This window comes from Pholis gunnellus (assembly GCF_910591455.1).
Source record: "Pholis gunnellus genome assembly, chromosome: 4".
NCBI lineage: Eukaryota > Metazoa > Chordata > Actinopteri > Perciformes > Pholidae > Pholis > Pholis gunnellus.
Genome location: NC_136530.1, coordinates 19,042,893 through 19,065,751, shown reverse-complemented (window position 1 = coordinate 19,065,751; position 22,859 = coordinate 19,042,893). Strand labels below are relative to the sequence as shown.

The 22,859-nt window shown below is 40.5% G+C and overlaps 3 protein-coding genes across 4 annotated transcripts; 1 reads left to right on the top strand and 2 right to left on the bottom strand.

The window, feature by feature from the left end:
- The first annotated feature begins 2,706 nt into the window (after positions 1 to 2,706).
- Positions 2,707 to 5,223, top strand: rgs2 (regulator of G protein signaling 2). Its single transcript, XM_079158551.1, has 5 exons — positions 2,707 to 3,016; positions 3,129 to 3,218; positions 3,706 to 3,767; positions 3,988 to 4,154; positions 4,309 to 5,223. The coding sequence occupies exons 1-5, from the start codon at positions 2,922 to 2,924 to the stop codon at positions 4,501 to 4,503; spliced, it is 609 nt and encodes a 202-aa protein (XP_079014677.1). The 5' UTR covers positions 2,707 to 2,921; the 3' UTR covers positions 4,504 to 5,223.
- Positions 5,224 to 8,650: 3,427 nt separating this feature from the next.
- On the bottom strand, positions 8,651 to 13,955 carry uchl5 (ubiquitin carboxyl-terminal hydrolase L5). Of its 2 annotated transcripts, none has more exons than XM_079157416.1 (11): positions 13,773 to 13,955; positions 13,227 to 13,290; positions 13,040 to 13,145; positions 12,662 to 12,787; positions 11,897 to 11,958; positions 11,335 to 11,465; positions 11,051 to 11,114; positions 10,597 to 10,699; positions 9,712 to 9,825; positions 9,382 to 9,480; positions 8,651 to 9,020 (listed from the first exon to the last, which is right to left on the bottom strand). In XM_079157416.1, the coding sequence occupies exons 1-11, from the start codon at positions 13,846 to 13,848 to the stop codon at positions 8,976 to 8,978; spliced, it is 990 nt and encodes a 329-aa protein (XP_079013542.1). In that variant the 5' UTR covers positions 13,849 to 13,955; the 3' UTR covers positions 8,651 to 8,975. The 2 variants fall into 2 exon arrangements, with proteins under 2 accessions (XP_079013542.1, XP_079013543.1); XM_079157417.1 differs by lacking the exon at positions 13,773 to 13,955 and adding an exon at positions 13,376 to 13,481.
- A 300-nt stretch (positions 13,956 to 14,255) lies between these two features.
- Positions 14,256 to 17,805, bottom strand: glrx2 (glutaredoxin 2). The gene is made up of 4 exons (XM_079158110.1): positions 17,621 to 17,805; positions 16,587 to 16,647; positions 16,006 to 16,182; positions 14,256 to 15,081 (listed from the first exon to the last, which is right to left on the bottom strand). Exons 1-4 carry the CDS (start codon positions 17,728 to 17,730, stop codon positions 14,917 to 14,919), a joined length of 513 nt encoding a protein of 170 aa, XP_079014236.1. The 5' UTR covers positions 17,731 to 17,805; the 3' UTR covers positions 14,256 to 14,916.
- Between the last annotated feature and the right edge of the window lie 5,054 nt (positions 17,806 to 22,859).

Below are 22,859 nucleotides of genomic sequence, written 5' to 3'. Positions count from 1 at the left end.
TTTATTCTAATCACCATGCAGACAAATTGTACCTGTAACAGAATGAAAAACACCGGTGCAAAGAGAAAACGATGTGAATTACTCATCTAATTGGCACAGAAAACGGACGTGCAGGTCTCAGCCTAACCACAATTACACATTTCATTCATTTGACACCCTGCTACATGTGTAAAAAACACAGGTCTGTACATGACATCTAGCATGTTTAAGTTACTAAACGGATCACCTGTGCTTTATTAATCAATGTGAACTGGTTAATGACCTATGAGAGAATATTCTTCAGACAGACAGTTATTTAGTTTGCCCCTCAAGACCTGGCAAACGCTTTCAGCCAAAAGATTGGTTTCAGTTATGTGATATTAGTGTTCTAGTAACAGCATTCATTTTAGAAATGTATACAATTATATTAGAAATAGATCAAATGTACAGTGATGGGAGTCGTTTTGGGGGTTTCTCGCCTGCAAATTGAGTTCTGCACTGATTCCATTTCCAGCAGCATTTGGCAGCTGTTTTTAGCAACAACATCAAAGAAAGAGCTTAGATAAACCAAGCGAACACTACTTCTAAAGGAATGAGCAGACATAGTGATTAAAATGAGTGTCTTAACTATAAGGATTACAACTTGTAGTGCCGTTTTACAAAGTTTTATTGAAGAGAGGAAATTACATGTTACAGCTCTCGTATCCGTCAGCTATGCTAACCCTTAGCTAGCCTATCCGTCTGAGTCCTGGATGTTAACCGTACCAACAATAATTACATCAATTCTGTAAATGAACATTGGTAGTTGTAGTTTTCTAACTAACTGTGTACTCTGTAGTCAGGTCCTACATTTCCCCCTTTTTCAAACTCTTTCTGACCCTAAGTCAAGTCATGGAGTGCAGCAACTTCTGGTCTTTGTCCTTGACCTGGATCAATGACTTAGCGTCCGTTTTCTCTTCATTGGGCTTGTAGGTACGCAACAGTCTTCCTGAATCCCAAAAGGTAAAAGGTTCCATGGTGAAGCTGGAAGGTGTATCTGCCATGTCAGGTGACGATCCTATAAGGGCCAGACAAACTGGCCTTCAACATGTGTCCTCTCAGCGGTTTTCCTTCTTGGAGCAGGGCAGGAAGGCCATACTTTGTTAAACCTCTCTACACCTGTATTAGGTAGTGGATGGCTTCCTCTGGTGCACGATGGTAGTTGTAGTTTTATAACTAACTATGCGCCATGTAGCCATGTCAGGTCCTAAAACTAGCTGGTGAAGAAAGTCGAACAGCTAGCAGCTCAAGAGACCCAACAACCAACATGTGAGTGAATATTGGACTTAGATTTGTCGCTTGGTAGAAAAAGCAAACTCAAATGTTGCGTGTATGTGTATTTTCAGCTTGTTATTGAAGTTCTCCAGCCCTCAAGTGGCTGAAAAACATGCTGCTTTAACAATACAGCCGAAAGACTTGTACATGTCAAGGTTGACACTGAGTTAGAACTGGTTGACGGTTACATTTCTTAAATGTCTGGGTTACGTAAAACTACCTTTCGACAGCCTGTCAGCGACTGAAAGATTTCCGACAGATCACTGAACTTGGCCTTACGTCAGCTGATGAGTATCAGCTGATGACTATCAGCTGTTTCGTTCTGTACAATCTGAGTCACATTCATACAGGTGTACCTTGACATCCTGACACTTCAAACTGTGTCTGCTGATACCCCCCCCCTGTGCCAACACCGCTCCCTCTAACCTCCTCCTAAGGTGTTGGAGCTTGTGGTATTGTTGACTTTAATAATATCTCATGTTCATGCATGTGTTTGTTGATGGGGGATTAGTTCTCCTAGCAGCGATCTTTGAGCCCCCTCAAACAGCAAAGCTTTTTTCCACCAAATCTAAGTGTCGGCTAAAGCTCTTTGCTATAAATGGTCAATTCCTTGACTGACGCGTTGCTGACTGACTGATCAACATGTCATGGTTTCAGGTTTTAGCTTACACTCTGAAATACAGTTGTTGAGGTGCTGTTGAAAATGGTTAACCTACATATTTATTAACTTTTCAAACAATTCAACCTCGAATTACCCAAGAATGTAAACGTCTTTTGCCCTAAAAATCACAAGTGGACTTAAACACCAATAAAAAACAATGGTCCGAAGTACGTTTTTTATAAACTGAAGTTATGAGAGGATTGTAAAACAATGCATTCAACAGTGCCCACATTTCTTTTCCCACAAACACTCATAGAGGTAAGAGGATATTGCGTCATCATCTTTATGCCAACCTGAAACAATTCAACATGGCATCATGACATCCACACCCGCTGTGATTAATTTATTGAATATGAACACTGTAGGTAGTGTTGCCAAGTAACAATGAATCAACTGTGCATCCGCGATGGCGACATGTGACGGAGAACAGCTCCTGGAAACAGAAAAGGCACGTTCAAGGCTGAACGGTGTGTGTGCGTAGTGGGTGCTGTGTTTTTGTAGTTCTTTCATTTAAGAGTATACATTGTTTTCAAATTGTAAAATAGGTGGAAAGTAAAAAGAATGAAGGCATTGGATGCTTAGAGAATAGGGATACATACCTGCAATTTTGCAAAATGCTCTTAAAATGTAAAAGAAGAAAGAAAAACACACCGGAAAATAGAGAAAAGTTCCATTAACCGCTGCCATCACTTTATTTTAGGAATCGCGTCTGCAATGTACGTCACATCTTGACCTTTCACTTAAAAATGGAAGCCTGCAGGACACTTAGGGAGGGAATGCTACTGCAGTAAAAGCCTGCCAATGCCTCAGGCCCTGAGAGTCATACCGGGGCAAGTCACTGTATACACAGCAAGAGCCAATCACGTTGAGGCCCGCCCCTCGCCTGTCATAATCCGGATCGTGGCTGGAGAGAGAAACTATAAAGTTGTCTGAGAAGTCAAGAGGGAGAAGGAGAGAAGATTGAACCATGAGAGAGAATCTTGCTTGTGTGTCATCCCAAAGCATGGCGTTCACTGACTGTATGACACCCACTGACCTGTCCACAGAGAGGAAGGGGATAAAGTAAGTTGCTGTTTAATGACAATGATGTGGGTTATGATGACCTTGTGAAAAAAAAGATGTTGCCCAGAATTACACTTGCCTAAAATACTGATGAGTGATTTCCTTTTTCCAGGAGGAAAAACTGGAGGAACAGAATAGGATTTTTCTTGAAGACAAACACTTCCCAGTCAATATTACATCCAATGAAAAACAGATCTTACAGGTGAGACCTTTACATTTTGAGGATTAAGTCACAATTCTGCATGACATCTGGTTTGTGCTTCATGTTTATTATGTTTTAAATATATAATTAAATTGTACATTACTTTTTAAATTAAGTTTTGTATATAATCTTAATTTATTTAATTGTATTTGACTATATTTTGTCCTTGCACAGCCTACCCATTATCCACACTCTATTGAATGTATTTATTTAGTGTATTTTTTGCACTGTGCATGTTTTAGGACTAAATAAAACCAAACCAGATGACTATGTTTTTACGTATAAAATCAATTATTTAATTCTAAATGAAACGCCAATTGCAGCATGGACACACTGTATAGTAAATCAAAAGTAACTTTACAGATAAATGTATAATGAATGTAATTCATTTAATGGAAAAAATGACCTTTTTCAGGAGTGTTTAACATCAATTTAAAGATTTCTTTTCCTCTGCATATTTCTTACGTTCTGCATCCTCTCCCCTCAGGCCGACTGCTGATGACGTGCAACAATGGGCGCAGTCACTTGACAAACTACTCAGCCATAAATGTAAGCATCATTCACCGCACTATTGGCGCATGAGTACATTAAAGGGTTTCAAAGGTCACACGGTAACTGTGGGCTAAATGAAAGCACTTTATTGGCCTCAATAAAATAAAAGCTGTAATGGCTTTGCACGTAATTGACATTGATGAGCAAACAACGTCCCTCGGCTTATATTACCCGCCTTCTCTTTAACACTTCTTCTTCTCTTTTCCCCCTCCCACAGACGGGAAAACGGTGTTTTGTATCTTTCTGAAGTCTGAGTTCTGCGAAGAGAACATTGAGTTTTGGACAGCCTGTGAGGATTTCAGGAACACCACGTCGCACAAAGAGCTGGCGTCCAAGGCCAACAGTATTTACGAGGAGTTCATTAAAAGTGAAGCTCCCAAAGAGGTAACAGCTGCCATGATATCATTTCCTGTTAATAAAAACAAATACAATTTTCCAAATCACAATTCATGTGCTTCAAGTTTTATAAATACACGACATGTTCTTTACTAAAAATGGAAGTCAGAGGCTCATGATGGCTGTTTTTTTTTAATCACAGATGAACCTGGATTTCCACACAAAAAATGCCATCGTCCAGACCCTCCATGAGCCCACCGTGACCAGCTTCCTGGCAGCTCAGAGGAAAGCCTACAGCCTGATGGAGAACAACTCCTACCCCAGATTTATCTACTCCGACCTCTACAAAGAACTGTGTGCCGCTGCCAGGGGAGAGGGCAGGCACATCAAGTCCTAGTCAAACTAGACACCCACTCCTGGAGTCATTTGTTTACCGCTGCGACAGCGTGAATAGACCGCTGATGATGTTCATTCCGGGCACCGCCTTGGGATAATAGACCCAAATGCAAATCCTCAGCAGAAACAATAACGTCAAGTGCGGATAATGCAAAAGCGAAGCCATGTTTTAGTCCGTCGTGCTGAGAGCTGATCATCAGGATGTGACATGCTGCTGTAGGCAGCGCACAGAGCATTTCTACCTGATGGGATTATTGTTACATTGTCCTCACTGGGCCATTACCTGCACTTTCTTTATGCCACGCTATTAGAATTTTGGGCAATGATGCGTACAAGAAAATCTTGTTGAAGTGCAACTGCATTCAAAGCTGAGATGACTGTCAAAACACTTAACTGTTTCACCAACGATGCTGTTAGAATGTATTTCTGTGCTCACAGCCACTTGAAGACTTTGCACAGCTGTCATATCCACAGAACCGCCTTTGTGATCCTGGTTTTAACTGCCGTGTTGCTCTTCTGGATTTGCTTGGATCTGTTTACACAAAAAGTGCAATTCTAATTTATATAATACTATTCACAATTTCAACCAAAGATAGTATTTGGCCTGATATTACTGTGACAATGTTATGTATTGTGAATATTGCATGTGTTAACTTGAATGTGAATTTAAGTTGGTCGGCAGCTGGACTGCTCAAGAAATAAAATGGGTTTTTTTTCAATTCTGAAATGCCTTTGTTGCGGTTATTTCTGAAATGAATGCAACATTTTCAAACTTCTTCAAGCATGAAAGTTCATTTGTTGACATTTGAGAACAGTGTATGGTATTAAGGTTATTGAAGCTCAGGGACCTTCATATATTTTTTAAGTTTTACCCACATCTCATGTTCTAGTTTACTCCTAATTCACTGGTCAAATGTCTACATTACTGCTCAGTGAATACTGAAATTGGAATTGGCAGACAGTTACCTTTTAAAGTTGGTAACAGTTGCTTATTTTGCAAATACTTACTTTACTTGCAAAGTCAAGTGATTCGTTTGTATCTTGACACAATCTTGTCTCTGAGCTCTGCAGGCAGGTCCTGCAGACGTCATGCCTCAGTCTTTTCTCTGACATCAACAGGCGTGTGCCTTTCCCAACTATGTCCACTCAGTCTAATGAACCACACGAGGACTCCAATCAAGGTGAACGAACGTCTCAAAGGTGATCAAAAGAAATGGGAGGCACCTGAGCTAAATGTGTCGAGCGTCAAGTTTTTAATACGTTTGCGAAAAATGTCGAACATCCTGTTCTGGCTTTGTCATCATGTGATAGAGTCTACATTGATGAGGGGAAAATTATTTAAACTATTTTAGCATAATGCTGCAACATAAAAATGTGAAAAAAGTCAAGTGGTCTGAACAATTTCTGACACACTTAGTTATTTGATCCATTAACAACAAACGTACTGATTAAATATATACTAATAAAGTGTGTAATTCCTTGTAAAGGACTGATATGTGGCTCAGACGGTCCTCAGATATCGTGTTTATTGTTCAAGCAAAGTGAAGCAATATTTTGAAACTCAGAAAGCTATCATTTATCTTGAATACCAAAAGTTGAAGTAGTTTAATGTACACGTCTTGCTCTCTGGGTGTTTAGTTTAACCAAGGTCAGACACATCCACATACCGCACACTGACATATTTTTAGACGCAATGTGCTGGATGTTCGGTTGCACAACAAAAACAACATTCCTCATCTTTTGGGAACATTTAATTCCTCTTTGTGCAGCTGATGGGGGCCCACGTCATCGCAGCTTTGTTCCCTTACGGTAACTTTGTGTAAAGAGCACCTTCACAGACAGCAGACAGAATCCTCCCCTGTCTGCCGTGTGTCTGCTCTCTGATAAAGAAGCTGTTTCCAGCCGTGAACCCACAGTAGAGGCTGACAGTGGCCAGACACCAAGACGTTGCTCCTGACAGGATGACAGCTCCGGTTCTCTCCTCTCCTCGGACCTGTGGCCTGCTGTCGAGGTGCAATAGGTCATCTTTTAGACCAGCGGCTCTCCAGAACCGTATGCTCTGCTGGCCTTTCAGGTTAAAGGAGTGGATTTGTCATCCTAAACTCAGACTGGGATGTGTGGAAGTATGTGTGTGTAACTGTTTTAATGAAGAGTTATTTTCTTTGGTGTTGGAACGGTAATAATCCCAATATGCTACCGTCATGGCCCAGCTCTTTCACCAGACTGAAATTATATGGACTGCCATGGAATTTTGTATTTGATGAGTCGTGATCCACAAAGAATTAAGGCTACTGACCTTGGTGATCCCCTGACCTTTCCCCCTAGCACCACCATGGGGTTGACATTTGTGAAAAGTCTCAATAGCCATTGTATGGATTGCCATTCAATCAACTACAGAATTCCACATTCTCCTCAGAATAAACTACTTTGGTGACCTCTCAACTTTTCATATAGTGCCACAATCACACCGAAATGTCACGTTGTCACTACTTTGGTTTATAATCGAATACCTGCACAACAAATACCATCAGCCTCAGCTGTACTTTGTTTTCAGTGCTAATTAGCATGCTAACATGCTAAACCCTGATGGCGTCGACCATGGCAATTATTATACCTGCTTAACCGTAAAATGCTAACTTCAGCATGTTATGCTGAAGTTAGCATTTAGCTCAAAGCACCGCTGTGCCTAAGAACAACCCGTGGAGCCTCACAGGTGAAGACGCTTGGTTTTCTTTGTGTTATGAACCCTCATTGGCTGTTTTTATATGAACGGTTTTCCCTTCCTTTTCATTTCTGTTAATATCTTTTTCAAACTTAGTGTACGTCTGGCATTCAGCTCGTTCTTAGATCATTGTAAGTTTAAATACTTCTGGGTTTTGAAGTGTTGGTCAAATGAAAACAACCCTAGAAATTCCATCTTGGGTTACTTTCCTGACATCGCAATAATGCATTATTTGCCTTAATGTTGTCAAGAACTTTTTGCTTGTCTGGTGTGGATCTGCTGTTCATACGTGCCTCTTAAGCCCTTTTGAGACACTGTACGCGATAATGAACCGTACAAACAAACTTCCCATGACCCTTCAAAGTAGGCCCCGGCAGCACACATTCCGGTACGCAGCAATCTGGCTATTTTTAAGACTTCATTCTTTTTGTAGCATTTGCATCTATATCTGCATGCCAGAACATACAGTACATGTTTTGTGACCTCAGCCAAATTATCAAAGATAAACATCCTTGATAGGATAACAAAGGACAACATAGCAACGTACGAGACAATAATGATGATAATTGCTATGTTGGATGACGGCACTTACAGTGAGGCAGTGACGGTATTCATGAACACCCTGCAGAACTGGAACAGTCACCCTAAATGCTTATTGTTTGCTCTCTCCACGTGACCTGATCTCAAACACATACCGTTCTCTCTCTCTCTCTCTGAGATGGTAGTAAAACCTGTGGGTTTCCATTAGTTGCTATGACGGATCTTGGCAACAAGACTACTGGGACCAGATCCAAGAAGCACTTAAGGTGTGCATGTAAACAGAGGCGCCAAAAATAGAAAAAAGGACCACGTTCTACTTTGGTCATCAGACTGCAGATACGTCAGACTACGCGGGCGTTTAGACGAACGTTGTGTTCAAGCACCCGTACGTCAGCAGAGTAGGGTTCCTCTGTGCAGTACAGACTCGCATGTTCACAACATCAACATGCTTCTACTGGAGGCTATCCAAAAGAAACACGAGTCCCTAAATTTGTCCCAGTCGTTTCTTTATGATGCACTTATAAGTACTAGGCAGCTTGTTGGTGTGCTCTCATCGGGTCAAAAGATTGAGCACAGACTCCACTGCTACATTGTTTATAAAATGTTTGATCATTTTGTCAAATACATAAACTTATAAAGTAACACTGGACAGAACAAAAGGTTCGGCAGATGGCTTTTTGTAATGTACTGTAAATGCAAGCCTTATTTTCATGTTTTACCAGTAGGTGGCGACAAAGCTCTACCACTCAGTCTGATTGCAGAATTAATTCGTCTGTGGGGAGCATTTAAAAAAAAAATAATAATAATAATAAATCTGCAAATGAGTTAAGAACTGAAACGTAAAAAAAAGATTCTGTTTTGGAATTCAGGATATTAAAAACACAAATTCACAAACATCTAGACATTTTATTATGAAAATAAGACCGAACATAATTTGAGCACATCATTCCTTCTACATGCATTAGAGCCGATGGACACACATGGAGAGTGTTTCGCCGTACAGTCTCTCTGCTACACCTGCAGTGCAGCTCTTAATGTCTGGATGGTTCACCGCGGTGAGGAAGTGCTGCAGACCGTCCGCGGTCAGTGACATGAAGATGACCGATGATGGACAGTATCTGCATGTGGCTCAGTGATGAAAGGGGGACTGTCGCTCTGGATGTGTGCGATTAGAGGCTTCTCTATTGGAAGTGTGGTGTTGTTGTTGTTGTTCACTTGGCCTCCTGGGCTTTTTTGGCACTCTGCTTCTCCTTCGCCTGGTGACAAAAAAACAAACGAAGACATTTCCATTTAATTACTGTCGTTGATTAAAACACACCTAAAGAATTGTAAAAACAAAATAATCATCAATGTCTTATTCATGAACTGCGCCTGGCACACTTGTGAGACATTCACTTTTGCCCTCTAGTGGTTAGAATAAACACTGAAGCTGAAATGCTTTGGCAATTTCATCGTGTTTGTTGATTATTTCGACATTGACCAAAGTCATCCATTATTTATCCACGAGAGTCCCTTAGTACTACAAGATATCCCATTAAAAATGACGAAGAGGAATACCCAACGATGTCTCAAAACGCATGCATAGAAGGCAAGTCATGTTGAAGAAAAAGCAAATACCTTCTCCACCAAAGGTATTAACTGTTGGTACTCTGCCAGTGTCTTCAGTAGCTCCATGATGAATGGAAGGTAGTTGTGCTTTCGCCGAATGTTTTCAATCTGTGAGGAAACACAGAAAAACCCACAAGCTGAATAAAAAAAAGCCCTCTTACATTCTGAGGCGGCTGCAGTAAACACAGCCTCTACATTCATAATGTGCTCGTGGTTATTAGAGAGGTATTTTTCCACAGGAAGAAAAAGACACTGTGGCCTTATGGGCTTATTTTCTGCATTCATATCACAGTGAATAGCGCATGTGGTGGTAGGGAATGTGGCGTTTGAGAAACCCACCTTATATCTTTTAAGTTTCTGATTTTCCTCTTCAATAAGGAGCTGGTACTTGGCAATCTCAGACTGGATGGAGCTAAGAAACGTGCTGCTCTGGTCCGTGTCCATCGGTTCATCCTGGGAACACAAGGGGGGGAAAAAAAAGGAAAATATGGCAACAGTGAATATGAAGCAGCAAAAACACTCCACTCCTTTAACATGTCTGCATGAGGGGGGTTTTCTGATGTATAAAGTTAAACCTTGTGTTTGCTGACCTCCAGTGGTTGAATGCTTCGCCCTGCAGCAGTCATGCTGATGTGTGATCTGTATACTTTGACATCACCGTTGGCGAAGGTTGGTTACAGGTGCAACGGCGCACATTTCCGACAACAACTAATAAACCCAATAATGACGCTGGGTGTGGCATCAGGTGGAACGAGACTACACGTTTCAACCAGAAGCAGGTCAGTGAAACAAGAAGTTTCAGTTTGGGTGGGGGTGAAATACTCTTTGACCCCCTCTCTAAATGAGGAATGTTTATATATTGCATAAATGCAGAAAACAGAGTTCTTATTAGAAATCCACCCGATTCCCTGACTTCCTTGTCCTGAATACTTATTTTCATAACGTTCTGAGATGGTTATAGATTGCGTCATTGCACTAGATTGTATTAAAAACGGAGTAGTCGTATCAGACACGTGTGTGTGTGTGTGTGCGTGTGCGTGTGCGTGTGTGTGGTGGACAAATACGACGTGACAAAGAATATTGGAGCACTTTTTTTCTTCTTCTTGAGCACAACGTGGTTATGTCCTCCAACATCTGATGCATTTCCCATGCAGCCTCACGGGGAGATGTGAACATACACATTACTCTTTGTCATGTGTGCACTGGTTCAGCTCTTTTGCTCACCTCAGTAAGCTGGGTCTGCAGCTCTGCGATCTTTCTCTCGTATATCATCTTTCTGTCCGACACAATGGCCATGAGGTTGAATCGGATCTCTCCTTCACTGTACCTGAAGAGGGAAATAACAACACAGTTTTACTAAGTATAGAAGGGTAAAGTCAAGGAAAGCAAGGTGGTACAGTATTATACAGAGAAAATACTATCATTGCTTCATAAGACTATAAACTATTAAAAAAATGCAAATAAATCAAATGAGATGGATGAAAAATAATGTGTCTGCAAAATCATTTCTGCACCAGTGCTTTTTCATGAATTATCTCTATTCATTGTCTCACTACTCCTCGTCTTAAAAGAAAGTGATTCATTAAAAAGCATTAAAATTCCACATCAACTGTGACAGGAAGCATCTGGTTGACCGAACATTCATCTAAAATCAATGTAAAAACTAAAAGACATTCACTTCTGTATTCTTTTCTCGATCACTGGGCGAACGGCGCTGATCCAGTCATCCTGGTTGCATGTACCTGGTGAAAAACACAGACAGGGACAATTAATAGGTGTCCATGTATACAGTAACTGCACACAGTACATCATCCTTAAACAGAGACAGTTTTAGGGGAAATGGGCCATGGCCAACCAGGCAGAAACTACGCATTGGGGGACCGCACACCGAGGGACATAACTGCCCGTGTTGGTGCTGAAAGCGTAAAGCAATAATAGAGAAATGACTTGTGTTCTGCTTACCCAGGTCAATTGGTCCCTCTCGGAGTCCGTCCAGCTCGTATAGTCGACCGTTTACAGGAACATAGCTCACAAAGTGAAACGCATCCTCGTCCTTCGCTGACGCCTTTGCATCAAATTCAAACATTTGCTGCCTATAAATACGAGACAGCGCACAATAGTAAGATCAACATCGAAGATAATCGTCATGAATCACACATACAGTTGTAGAAGCTGTTGTTTTGTCTGTCAAGACACGTAGGGATTGAGGAACGCACTCTGTTCCAAGAAAACTGACTCCAAGTCAATAAATCAATGTACAGAATGTTCCAATAAAAATGTTATCACCAAGCAGGCGGAGAAAGTGCTACGCCGTGACGAAACTAAAATGTTCGTATTTTCTATTTCTTACACAAGAGAACCGGCACTGACAAAGTTTCGGGGTGACCAACATCTGACCCAGCCAGATGCATGAGCAACAAACGGGCCAATCGCTTTCTACAGAGTTAGAAAGAGGAGCTAAAAATAGCATGAAGCCAATCAAACAGACTCTCTCCAGCTAAATATGATATGAGCGGGAGCTTACCTGGCAAAGCTGTTGTGAACTTGTCGGATCACTTCGGAGTTGCTAAGAGCCAAACCTTTCATCTGAGGAGAGCGGGAGGAGCAGGATTATAATGCTGACTGTATGACCCCTAGCCTCAAAGATGCAGCTGCAGCATCACGAAGGTACACGTTATACATTCCTGTGTCTAGTAACATGACATGCATCCAATTTGTTTATGTCAATAATATTAAAAAGGGTACCAATTTGAATAAATTACTGTTTTGTTGCATCTACATCTTGCCTAGAAATATACAGATTGTTCGAAGCGGTGAGTCCACTCCTGCTAGTTTTCCTGCTTAATTAATTGTTGCCATTTATCAACTGGTTTAGACTCAAATAAATACATAAAAAAACGACACACAGCATCTTCATCAAGGCAGAAGAAGTGTCTCGACTTGGAACTTTTCCCACATCAAAAGGAGAAGTTGAGCATCAAAAATCACTTTCAGCCGGGATCTTTTCAACATTTGTGGGACAGATAACTTAGTCATCAAGGTAAGAGGATGAAACTGTCAGGGTTGCAAGTGGAAGTGGAAATAACAGCGAGTTGTGTAATACATCCCCGCTCCAAAAGGGAAAGCTCTGTTAACTTTTTTTTTTTTTAATGCATGAATAATTTACTACTTATTATTTGAGTTACAGGCCAAATACTGGCGTCACTTAAGTTAAAAAGGGAAGGGTTCATAGTTTTTCATAAAAAAACTGTGTTTTTTTGGATTCAAGACAAAAATACCATGAACGTACAGCGGCGTCAAAGCTCTGTGAAAACTCTCTGAACTCCGTCAGTGTGTCTCCGAGCAGCATGTCAGAATGGGCGCAGTTGAGCAGAACGCTGACTATTGCCTGGGTGGCACAGGCGTTGTTAATGACCTGAAAACACACAGATAGCATACACAACAATCAATTGGACGGATAGAATATCCCCTTTTTGATGCAAATATTTTTCAAAAGAGCCCACATCACACCCCCAGAGAAATTTGAACAATCAAACCGTAAAAAGGTGCAACAGATATCAAATGCATGAATCATTACAGTTACCATATGATTTATACTACAGCTGCGAAAAATAACACTGTCTTGCTAATATTAAAATATTCTGTATTTGACGATGGAGGTAACTACCTGTTTTGCAAAGAAGATCTGGTCAAGCCTTGAGTCCTGAACGATCGACCCTGCTGGCTCCTCGCCTGGCTGCCACTTGAACAGGAAAATCAACCCATGAACCGGCCTGGAACAGAGTAGATGCATTTAAAAGGCCCGTATTCAGAAGGGAGCGTGCAATGTACCGAGGCTGCAGGTATCAACATACTTCAAGTTGTCAAAGTTCTCTGGCTCCATGCTCCATATTTCTTCAACCTGGGCGCCTTTGTAACCTGAAAAGGACGAGTAAAGCACCACATATTAATTCACACTTTTACAGCAAATGTTTCAGTAAAGTCTTCCCGAACGTTTACGAACGTTAACTACGTGAGCTGATTTTCCCACTGGCGGGTAGTCTGCAGAGCAAACCACAACAAATGTCATTCACGAGGGATTTGTTTTCACGCGCCGTTGTTTTGAACGCTGAGTAATGCTAGCTAGTTAGCTTGTCTAATTGAGTTAGCTATGACTTTTCAATTATTACATGCAACCGTTTACAACATGCAGCGTTTGGGTGGCTGTTTGGAATAGACCGCCTCTCAAGTATCTCGGTTCCATCTGCATGGCGTTTTATTGATGTAAGCGTAGCCAATCAACAGTAGCTAATTTAGATGTTACCGTTAGCTTTAAAGAAGCTACCTAGCTAGCGCTGTCTGGTAGCAAACGGTTCACTGAATGAGCAGAGCTAGCTAACGTTGCGGTAGCAGTCACTCACCGAAACCCTTAATCAGCTCTGTGAACACGCCGGGATCGCTCTCCATCAGACACCACTCTCCTGCGCTGCCAGCCATTATTTACAATGTTTATTCAACCTACGGTGCACATATACGAGATGCTAATAATCTAGCTTAGCCGTGCCCGCTAGTCAAGCTAATTTCAATGAAGCACTGGAGTGACCTCAACGTGATGCCGTGCAAATGTGAGCAATGCGGGTGCGCGCCTTTTATTGCACAGCGTATACCGTTGGATGTGTAACACATATATATTTTACATAATGACTTCAAAACATTGGCAACGAGCAGCATTTTCTGAAAATACACGTATCAACATTTGCAAAGAGAAAAATAAAGACGAATTACCCATTATAAACTAAACATTGCCCTCTTCTGAACTAGACACAATACCCGCCCGCCTAAGACGACAGGGGAGGGCAAATGCAGGACTCTACTTAGTAAAAACCGAGGCTGACGGTGGAGTTTCATTCATATTTATTAATAAAAAACATTCTTGGCATTAAGAAAACATTTGTTGTTGTCGAGTGGTTGTTGTACACACTCCATTAATTTGTACATTCATAACACTGACCAGCATCAAGACGTATTAAGTTATTCATAGACTAGTAAACCAACTATTTACCTAATCTCAGAAAAAAATGACATTGAAATTACTCAGAAGACGGATTAAAAACAAATGAACATTTCTCAAAATTGTGTAATGTTCAAATAAATGTGCACATTAAAACGTGCTAATCATACAAATATCCGAAGTACCAAAAAAATGACCTCAAATAAACGAGTATTGAGTCACACTGGCAATACTTCACAACCCAACGATGTTCACAGTTTGATGATGCTTGACGCTGAGAGAGAGATCATGTTTTCCTTTTCATGAATGTAATATTGTTCAATAAAACAACCATGCAGATGAGAGGTTCCACAGTTCCACAGGTGTTCTTTAAAAGATGGCAACTTTAATAAGAATACTGTACATCCCTGTATGAATATGTATGTAGCCTAACATCAAGTATCAAATGCACTTTGATAAATAAATAACATGCTCAAGCAATGTTCAACTTGTAGCACGAGATCAAGCGAACATTTAATAAATACAGGATTGAAAAAAGCTACAAGAACGGTTAGTCATTTAGCCGCCTCGAACTGCCCGCTGCCCGAGCCGTCGGAGCTGCTGGCAGCACAGCAGGGGGCACACTGTTGGATCAGGGGCAGCAGCTTTCCCTGCTGATGGAGTTGTTTGGTGTCAGAGCCACCCCCGATGCAGTTTCCATTAATGAAGACTCTCGGCACCTGAACACACAAATCAGGTCATGACATCAGTTCTTAGAAAAGAGATGAGGTTCAGTGCAGTTATACATACTTTCTTGTCATTGCTGCCATAACTAATCTCCAAACTCTGTTGTAATTGTTGTGACTCGTGTTCATTTGTTTCAAGATGTGCTGAGCTCGGGGCTAAGCATATTTTAACGGATCAGTATCAACTCAAATAAAGCAGGTGAAAACCTTTTCTGTACCGAACTCTGACACGTTTTGTTCACCTCTGCTGCTCTCCTTCGTCTACGTATTTGGATCAAGTGACCAATAAGGCGTTGTCACATTTGGTAGTCTACAACTGTCTGTTTCAATGTGCCAGACATGTGTTTTAGAACTATGCAACATATTCAAAAGAAATCTAGAATCAAGAGTTAAGCTGTGCATATTTTAACTTATTAACAACTTCCACAGCCGTCGGGGTAGAAGAGGAAGAACACAGTGAGTCAGCACTTCAATAAATAAAAGTTAAATATGAAATGTGTTAAGGGGTCTTGCATGATTGTCATAGATACAGCCTGCATACATTTAAGTCCAGTTTTTTTTTTTTCTTCTTAAATCTCATTTTGATCTTAAAACAATCTACATATTGCAACTTTCAAACCCGGTTTAGTGTCTTCAGTGTATATTATACAGACTTAATGTACCGGTGACATTTCACTTAACATATAAACGTACCTATATATTTATCATGACAGATGATCATTACAAATGCAGCTATTTTGAGTAAGGATACAATTCCGGAGTCTTCGCTACTGTCCAAAAAAACACACTAATCAAGTAATCTAAATGTAACTTCAATGCAGAGCTGCCAGAACAAACAAAGCTGCATGTTTTGATTCCTGTCTACGTAGATGCTGAAATCAAATTCACATAACCCAAATCCCAACAGGAGGCTCTTACCGTTCTGGCACCAGTCATCTGAGCTAAGGCCTCCTGCACTCTCCTCCCGTCGTTGTGCTCATCCAGTTCGACCACTTTGTAGGTCGCACCAATTTCATTGAAAACATTCTTGGCCATTTTGCAATAAGGACACGTGGTCTTGGAAAATATCACAACACAGTTCTGCGACACCATCTCCTGAAAGGTCACGCAATAAAAAAAAATAAAATGATTTGATTTAATATCAGTAGAACACAGAAATAGACTGAACGTACGTACCGGGCCTCAAAGGAGTTGCTAAAGCAAAGGTGAAAGGAACCCTAACTCTGCATTTTTATTAAATATTCCCATTATTAATGTTTAATGAGTGAGAGAACTGTAGTGCCACTTCATAACAGATTTTTGACAACAACAAAAAAATACAGAGAAACATTAAAACAGGAGGTAATATACTGGAGTGAACTGAAGAAACAGTTGACTACGAAGCCACGGCATGCCGGTGGTTACAGATGTTAATGCAACATGTATCAGACAGAAACAATTAAAAACAGGTTGCAGAGAGATTGACAGCACACGTAACAGACCTGTGAGCATCCACTCACCTTCACATACTGTACACAGGATGTGCTGGACAGAGACGGGGAGGATGTAAAGTTCCCCATTCTGAAAAACACAAAAAACACAGTATTGGAGAATGCAGTATATCAAGGCATTTTGGTGTACATCTGAATCTGCGTAAATCTAACTGATACACTTCTACACGGACTGACACTACCGAGGTGGGTTTGCGCAGTAACCTCTGAAACGTGAAGATATCACAGGAAGAGGCAAACTGAAGGCTAATAGTTAGCATCGCAATGATTTGGAGGATAACTGCTGCTCTGAAAACACCCATTTCCACTGGTATAGTCGTAGACACAGTTACTGATATAACCACGTCTCGTGTAGCCGTTTCACTCCTTAGGACGCCTGGCATACAGTCAGTCAGGTGTGTGTGTGTGTGCTCGGTAATCCAGGATTAGGAGTGCACATGCTCTTCACTGGCACTCGTAATTAACTCTGATTGGATGTTGACATGCGTCTTGCCAAACCCCATTACAAATCGAGCAGTATCAAGACTACACGCCATGAAACGTGACCACCTAACTGTACTTTTGTTTACATTTGATTCAGTTGAATCTAAATGTGTGTACTGTCTCCACTACCGCAGGACAGGTGGGAGATAACAGATAGCATGGCTTTAGCTAACGTCGACAAAAACAGGCATGCTAATAATCAATGTTGACTTTTTTAATGTGAAATAACTGTTAATAGATGACAAGCATGCAGAATTTGCGAGAAGGACGTATTGAATTGTAAACGTTTTAAGATACTTGCGTTTGGCCCTTTTAATATGTTAAATTTAAAATGTTATGAGGTTGTTATGAAACGTTTCTGTTCAGCGTGGTTAAACACTCCGCAGTGAATGGGTTAGCTTTGAGTTAACTTCGCCTTTTTCGACCGTAAATGTTGTGCAGCGGTGCGGCATTACTACGGTTACTGGTAGCGGCACGTCTTTATTCGTCTGTGAGGTTAGTTAACACAAATAAAGTTAGCTAACGTGCGCTATCATTTTAGTCAAGCTAGCCACAATGACCTTCGGCAGCCGCTCCATGCCACCCTGGGAAGACATCCTGCTCGAGCGAACATGGACAAAAAAGAAAATATGGCTAAAAAATAATCGCGCTGGTGGCCTGGATGAAACATGCGGTTAGTGTACAAACAGTTCTCCAATCACACACCACCCCCGGCTGTTACTGTACGCTTGCTTTTGCCCCTTACTCCCACTGTTGATGGCAGAAGCCTACCTTACGTGACCACCGGAAACAGTTGCTGACGCAAGTTTGAAAACGCCCACAGCGTCAACAAAACAAAGGACACCGATTGGTAAACTATTGTATTTTAAAGATATCATTTAAAGCTGGGCGTTTTTGTCTGTGAATGAATAGCATCTAGCTCATCAAAACATATTTTAAAAAAAATGAAATACAAAATTTCTGATCATTTTATTGGCTAATATGATCATTTTTATGACACCATATTTGGTTAATGTATGTTGAATTGGACATATTATATACTTCAAATACACACCCTATATATATATATATATATACACAGTATATGTGTGTGTGTGTTTATATATAATAATACATTTATTATGTATAACGCTTTAAAAGGGTACTCAAAAGCACTTTACATGGTAAAAACAGAAACAATAAAAGCAATAACATAAGAAAGGCAGATAGATGACATAACAGTAAGAAACAACACAAACGCATACATAACCAGCATCACGGGTTAAAAGAAGATTTAAACAGGTGAGTTTTAAGTGCAGTTTTGAATGTGGCGAGTGACGGAGAATGTCTGAGGTGCTGAGGGAGAGAGAGTTCCAGGAGAAGGGGGTCAGCAATGGAGAAGGCCCTGTCCCCCCCAGGTCTGGTGCTTGGACAGAGTAGGGGGGGGGGGGGGTGAGGAGGTTGGCGTCGGTTTGACGCCAACTTTGACGGCAATTTGATCGTTGCGGGTGGGAGTGTGTCTGTGCAGGAGGTCCGAAAGGTATGAAGGGGCTAGGTTGTGAAGGGCTTTGTATGTAATGACAATAATTATATCATATATGCATTTGATGTGAAGCAATTCAAATACATATTCTCTTTTGGGGGAAAAAAAAAGACGAGCGAGAATTACATGATTTGGGAATGGATTTCCACCATCAAAGAGATCTGCAGTTTTGCCCTGGTATGGATAATACCTGACACAAATCCAGAAATGTTACGAAAGGCACGAGAGAATAACGTTAGGGTTCAAATACCTGCTCAAAGAATTGATACACGTGATAAAAGACAAGGAGGATTGGTCCAACTGATCTCTACAACATCAGTTATTTCAGTCAGGCTGGAGGGAGCTTCAACAGCAAGCTGGAGTTTTCACCTCCCTGGCTTGATTTAAAAGGTGTAAAACCTTTTCCCTCACATAAAGGGAACGTGCTTCCTTTTGGGAGAAGGCTTCATCCATCATCTTCATGCAATCGACTGTGTGTGTGTGTGTGTGTGTGTAGGTGTGTGTGTGTGTGTTTTTTTACAAGTCTTTCTATTTTGTACAAATATTTAATTTATTTAGTTGTATTCGTCTATTCTATCTGCATTCCATCCCACTTTACTATTACTTTTACAACTTAGATATTTCTTCTGCCATTCTTAATTTCTCCTAATCCTTCTCTTCATTCCCAAAGAAGTCCAACTGATAACCCGGGGCCTGTCTACACTGTAATGAATTGCTGTAAATTGATGGTGGATTTAAAACAGTATCTTCCAGTATTTCATATTAACTGCAGTTATTATGAAATACTGTAAGATACTGTCAACACATCCAGGACTATATTTCTGTCCTTCACAATAACATGACTAGCAAATTACATGAAAACTGCATTTTGCTCCTCAATGTCCTTCCTTAAGTTAACGTCAATGCTGTCAACACATCCAAGACCAGACTTCTGACCATACTTTAATAAACTGTCCTGATTTCAATCACTAGCAAAATACCAGCTGGTACATGACAATAACCAATTTTGCATACATATAGTGGATGTATAAAACAATTACTATTATTAGAGCACAGTTGGATTCAAAGTAGCCTGTAACTATTTTATGAAATGTAAAAAGAAAAATTTCAAACAAAGACAAATGACTAGAGAAAATGATGGAGATGATTTATTCAGTGTTTCATTTAAAAAATAAAGACTGGACAAAAAAATCCACAAATATATACATAAACAAAATGACCGTTAGCATCGGTGAAGTGAGCATTTAAAGCACTTCTCATCATGGGTGTTTTTAAAACTGCGTCCTGTCTGCAGATGTGTCTCAGAGAACTGAATTAGAAAATATACTGAGCAACATGAAAAGAAAGTTGAAATGTTACTACATTGGGGATCAATTTAAATTCCAAACCATCATATTCAATATTAAATTGAACAATACAAATGCTATCACTTTTATCTGGAGCATGTTGCCCTCAGTGGACATTTCACATTTAAAACTGGTGTCAGTGTGTGTGTGAGAGAGAGAGAGAGAGAGAGAGAGAGAGAGAGAGAGAGAGAGAGAGAGAGGGCCTGCAGTGCTGTAATTAAGTTTGAAAAGTAAAACTTTATTTGAGTATATAGAGGAAGATTATAGAGGAAGACACACCATTTATTAATACAATATATGTTTGTAATTCTATTTTGCATTTTTTGTAGTCTGGGGAAGTCATGTGACCAAGTCTAGTCATGTGACCAACATTTGGAACATCGCAGTCAACATTTGGAACACATGAGTCATTCTAGCGCCTTTGTGATGTCACGGAATGTTTGTCAGAAGCAACCGCCTTTGATGACGTTTCTATAGGTAGCTGAAATCCTCTGGGTAACTACAGTTATCATTCGAAATCCATCAGAGCGGCCTCTTTTGCGAACAGAGCGACAACTTCTCAAACCACAACAGAACAAGTACAAAAGCATAATTACTTCAACAATACAGCATTACCCTTGTCTACAAATGCAGGACCTGAGAACAGCTGAAATGGAGTCTGAAAAAACAATCAACGAGCAGGCGGCAGAAATTGCTGCCTTAAAGGAGACGATGGCCGCCAAAGAGCTTGGTTGGGAGCAGGAGAAACAAAAAATTTTGAAGGCTCTCAAGTCGGAGAGAGAGCGTAAGAAAGTAGCACGGGCGGACAAGGCCGCCGTTGAGAAGGAGAAGGACAAAATCATCCGTTCACTTCGTCAAAGTCTGTTTGAAAAACAGAGTGAGAGTGCCGAGGTGAACCGGGTGGTTGAGTCCATGAAAAAGGAGAACGAGACCTTCAGAAACAACTGTATGAAGAAGGCACATCATGTCATGTTTGGTTTGGAAAAAATGGATGTGATGGACTTGGACGCAAAGTTGCTTGCGCTCCAAAATCAGCAAGATGACTTTGAGAAGAAGGTGAGGCAGACCATCCTGGACCTGGACAGCCAAGCCACGCAGAAAGACAGCGAGCTGAATAAACACTGAAAAGTCCTCAAGGGCACAAATTTATCAAGGCTTTGAAATACTCTTTTCATTTTAACAGCAGTTAAAACATTTATAAGTGAATGCATCTCATCAATGGATTTGGATTTTTATCAACAATAAAAATCACAGGTGATTAGTGACATCACCTGTCTCTAATAGCTAACGGTGGGGTGTTTAATTTAAAGAGCTTTTAGAGGCTTCTCAAAAAGGAAAATATTTCATTAAAAAAAGAAATAAAACCTTAGATAAAAGTCTGAAAAATATAAACATAGTTTGGTCTAACAGACATGTTTATTTATACTGCTTTGAACATCAAAATGTTTTATCAAGAATATAACTTACATGTGGACAACAGACCCATGTTTGTAAAGAAATATCATGGTTGGAAAGTAACTAAGTATGTTTACTCTCTTTACTCCACTACATTTAACTGACAGCTTTACTTTTCAGTTGTACACATAAAACCCTTGTGTCTCTACATCTAATTGGTTACAAACCTCGTCTTTGGATAAACCGGATATCACTCTGACACAGACGTCAGGGGGAGATTTTCAGATTGCACTACAGGTCAGGGGCAAATAATGTACATTTTACTGCACGGGTACTTTTACTTTCTGCACTTAAAGTACATTTTGCTGATAATAACATACTTGACTACGGTTTTGAATGCAGGTATTTTACTCGTAGTGGATTATTGTTTCATCAGTATGGTATTAGTACGTTTACTGCAGTGAGGATCTGAATACTTTTACATCCACTAATTACTTGAGATTGTCTATATGTTTGATAAAAGGCTCCTTCAGCCTTTGTCTGCTCTCAGTTGGCAGTATTTGATTATCCTGAGTTATATTTAAGTGCTGCTTTTGAAAGTGATCTTAAAGTACCATTACCTGTGCTTTATGCTGCCCGAAATCAAGTTTTTAACAGCTACAGTGTGTGTGTGTGTGTGTGTGTGTGTGTGTGTGTGTGTGTGTGTGTGTGTGTGTGTGTGTTTAAGACTTGGTTTAGGGTGAGAATAAGGTTGGATTTGGGTTAGGTTAAGGGTTAGGATTAGGGGGGTAGCGGTTATGGTCAGAGTCCTCTCGACTCAGTGATGTCCAGAGGACAGAGTGCAGTACTCTGGTGGGACAAAAGGAGGCAGTGTTTACATCAATGATACTACTGTAGGTGCTCAAACATGGTCAAATGGGATGGACAGTGTTTCTCTGATGTCTAATTTTTTATGTTAAAATGTCAACCATATTTCCCACATAATTGTTTTTGTTGATGATGTTTATGTTCCTCCTGATGTAAGTTAAAAAAAATGCACAGGAACTCACTACTGTTTTGCTAATCATGTTTTTTTTGTAGAAAATGGGCTAAAATTGCATTTCGTTCACACTGTGGAGAGTGTGTGTGTGTGTGTGTGTGTGTGTGTGTGTGTGTGTTTTCATGACTTGTTGGGATGGAAATCAGTCTACACAGTGACATTGTGGGGACTTGCCTTTCTTACTGGGGACATAATGCACCTCCCCATAACGTAAATCATTAGATTTTAGGGTGAAGTTTTGGTTTAAGGTTATATAGGGTTAGGATTAGGCTGGTAGCGGTAATGCTTCGGGTAAGTCACCAGGAAATGAATGTAAGTACATGTATTATCCCCAAAAGTCAAGAAAAAACAACGGTGTGTTTGTGTGTGTGTGTGTTAAGTAAACACTTTAGCATCTTAGAAACATCTCTAGATCAAACCAACACAACCTGCACTGGGGTTATCGTGCCTTAACGAAACGCTGTTCATGGGGCAAGAGTAAAAATGAGTCCCACTGG

Coding starts and splice junctions, on each gene's coding strand:
- rgs2 (XM_079158551.1), top strand. CDS start 2,922: ATGAGAGAGAATCTTGCTTGTGTGTCATCCCAAAGCATGGCGTTCACT. Junction 3,768..3,987: donor CAAACTACTCAGCCATAAAT/GTAAGCATCATT, acceptor CCCCTCCCACAG/ACGGGAAAACGGTGTTTTGT. Junction 4,155..4,308: donor AAAGTGAAGCTCCCAAAGAG/GTAACAGCTGCC, acceptor TTTTAATCACAG/ATGAACCTGGATTTCCACAC.
- uchl5 (XM_079157416.1), bottom strand. CDS start 13,848: ATGGCTGGCAGCGCAGGAGAGTGGTGTCTGATGGAGAGCGATCCCGGC. Junction 13,146..13,226: donor GAGAACTTTGACAACTTGAA/GTATGTTGATAC, acceptor ACTCTGTTCCAG/GCCGGTTCATGGGTTGATTT. Junction 12,788..13,039: donor AGATCTTCTTTGCAAAACAG/GTAGTTACCTCC, acceptor GTGTGTTTTCAG/GTCATTAACAACGCCTGTGC.
- glrx2 (XM_079158110.1), bottom strand. CDS start 17,730: ATGTTTCATCCAGGCCACCAGCGCGATTATTTTTTAGCCATATTTTCT. Junction 16,648..17,620: donor GCATGGAGCGGCTGCCGAAG/GTCATTGTGGCT, acceptor TGTGTTTTTCAG/AATGGGGAACTTTACATCCT. Junction 16,183..16,586: donor CCTGTGTACAGTATGTGAAG/GTGAGTGGATGC, acceptor GTGACCTTTCAG/GAGATGGTGTCGCAGAACTG.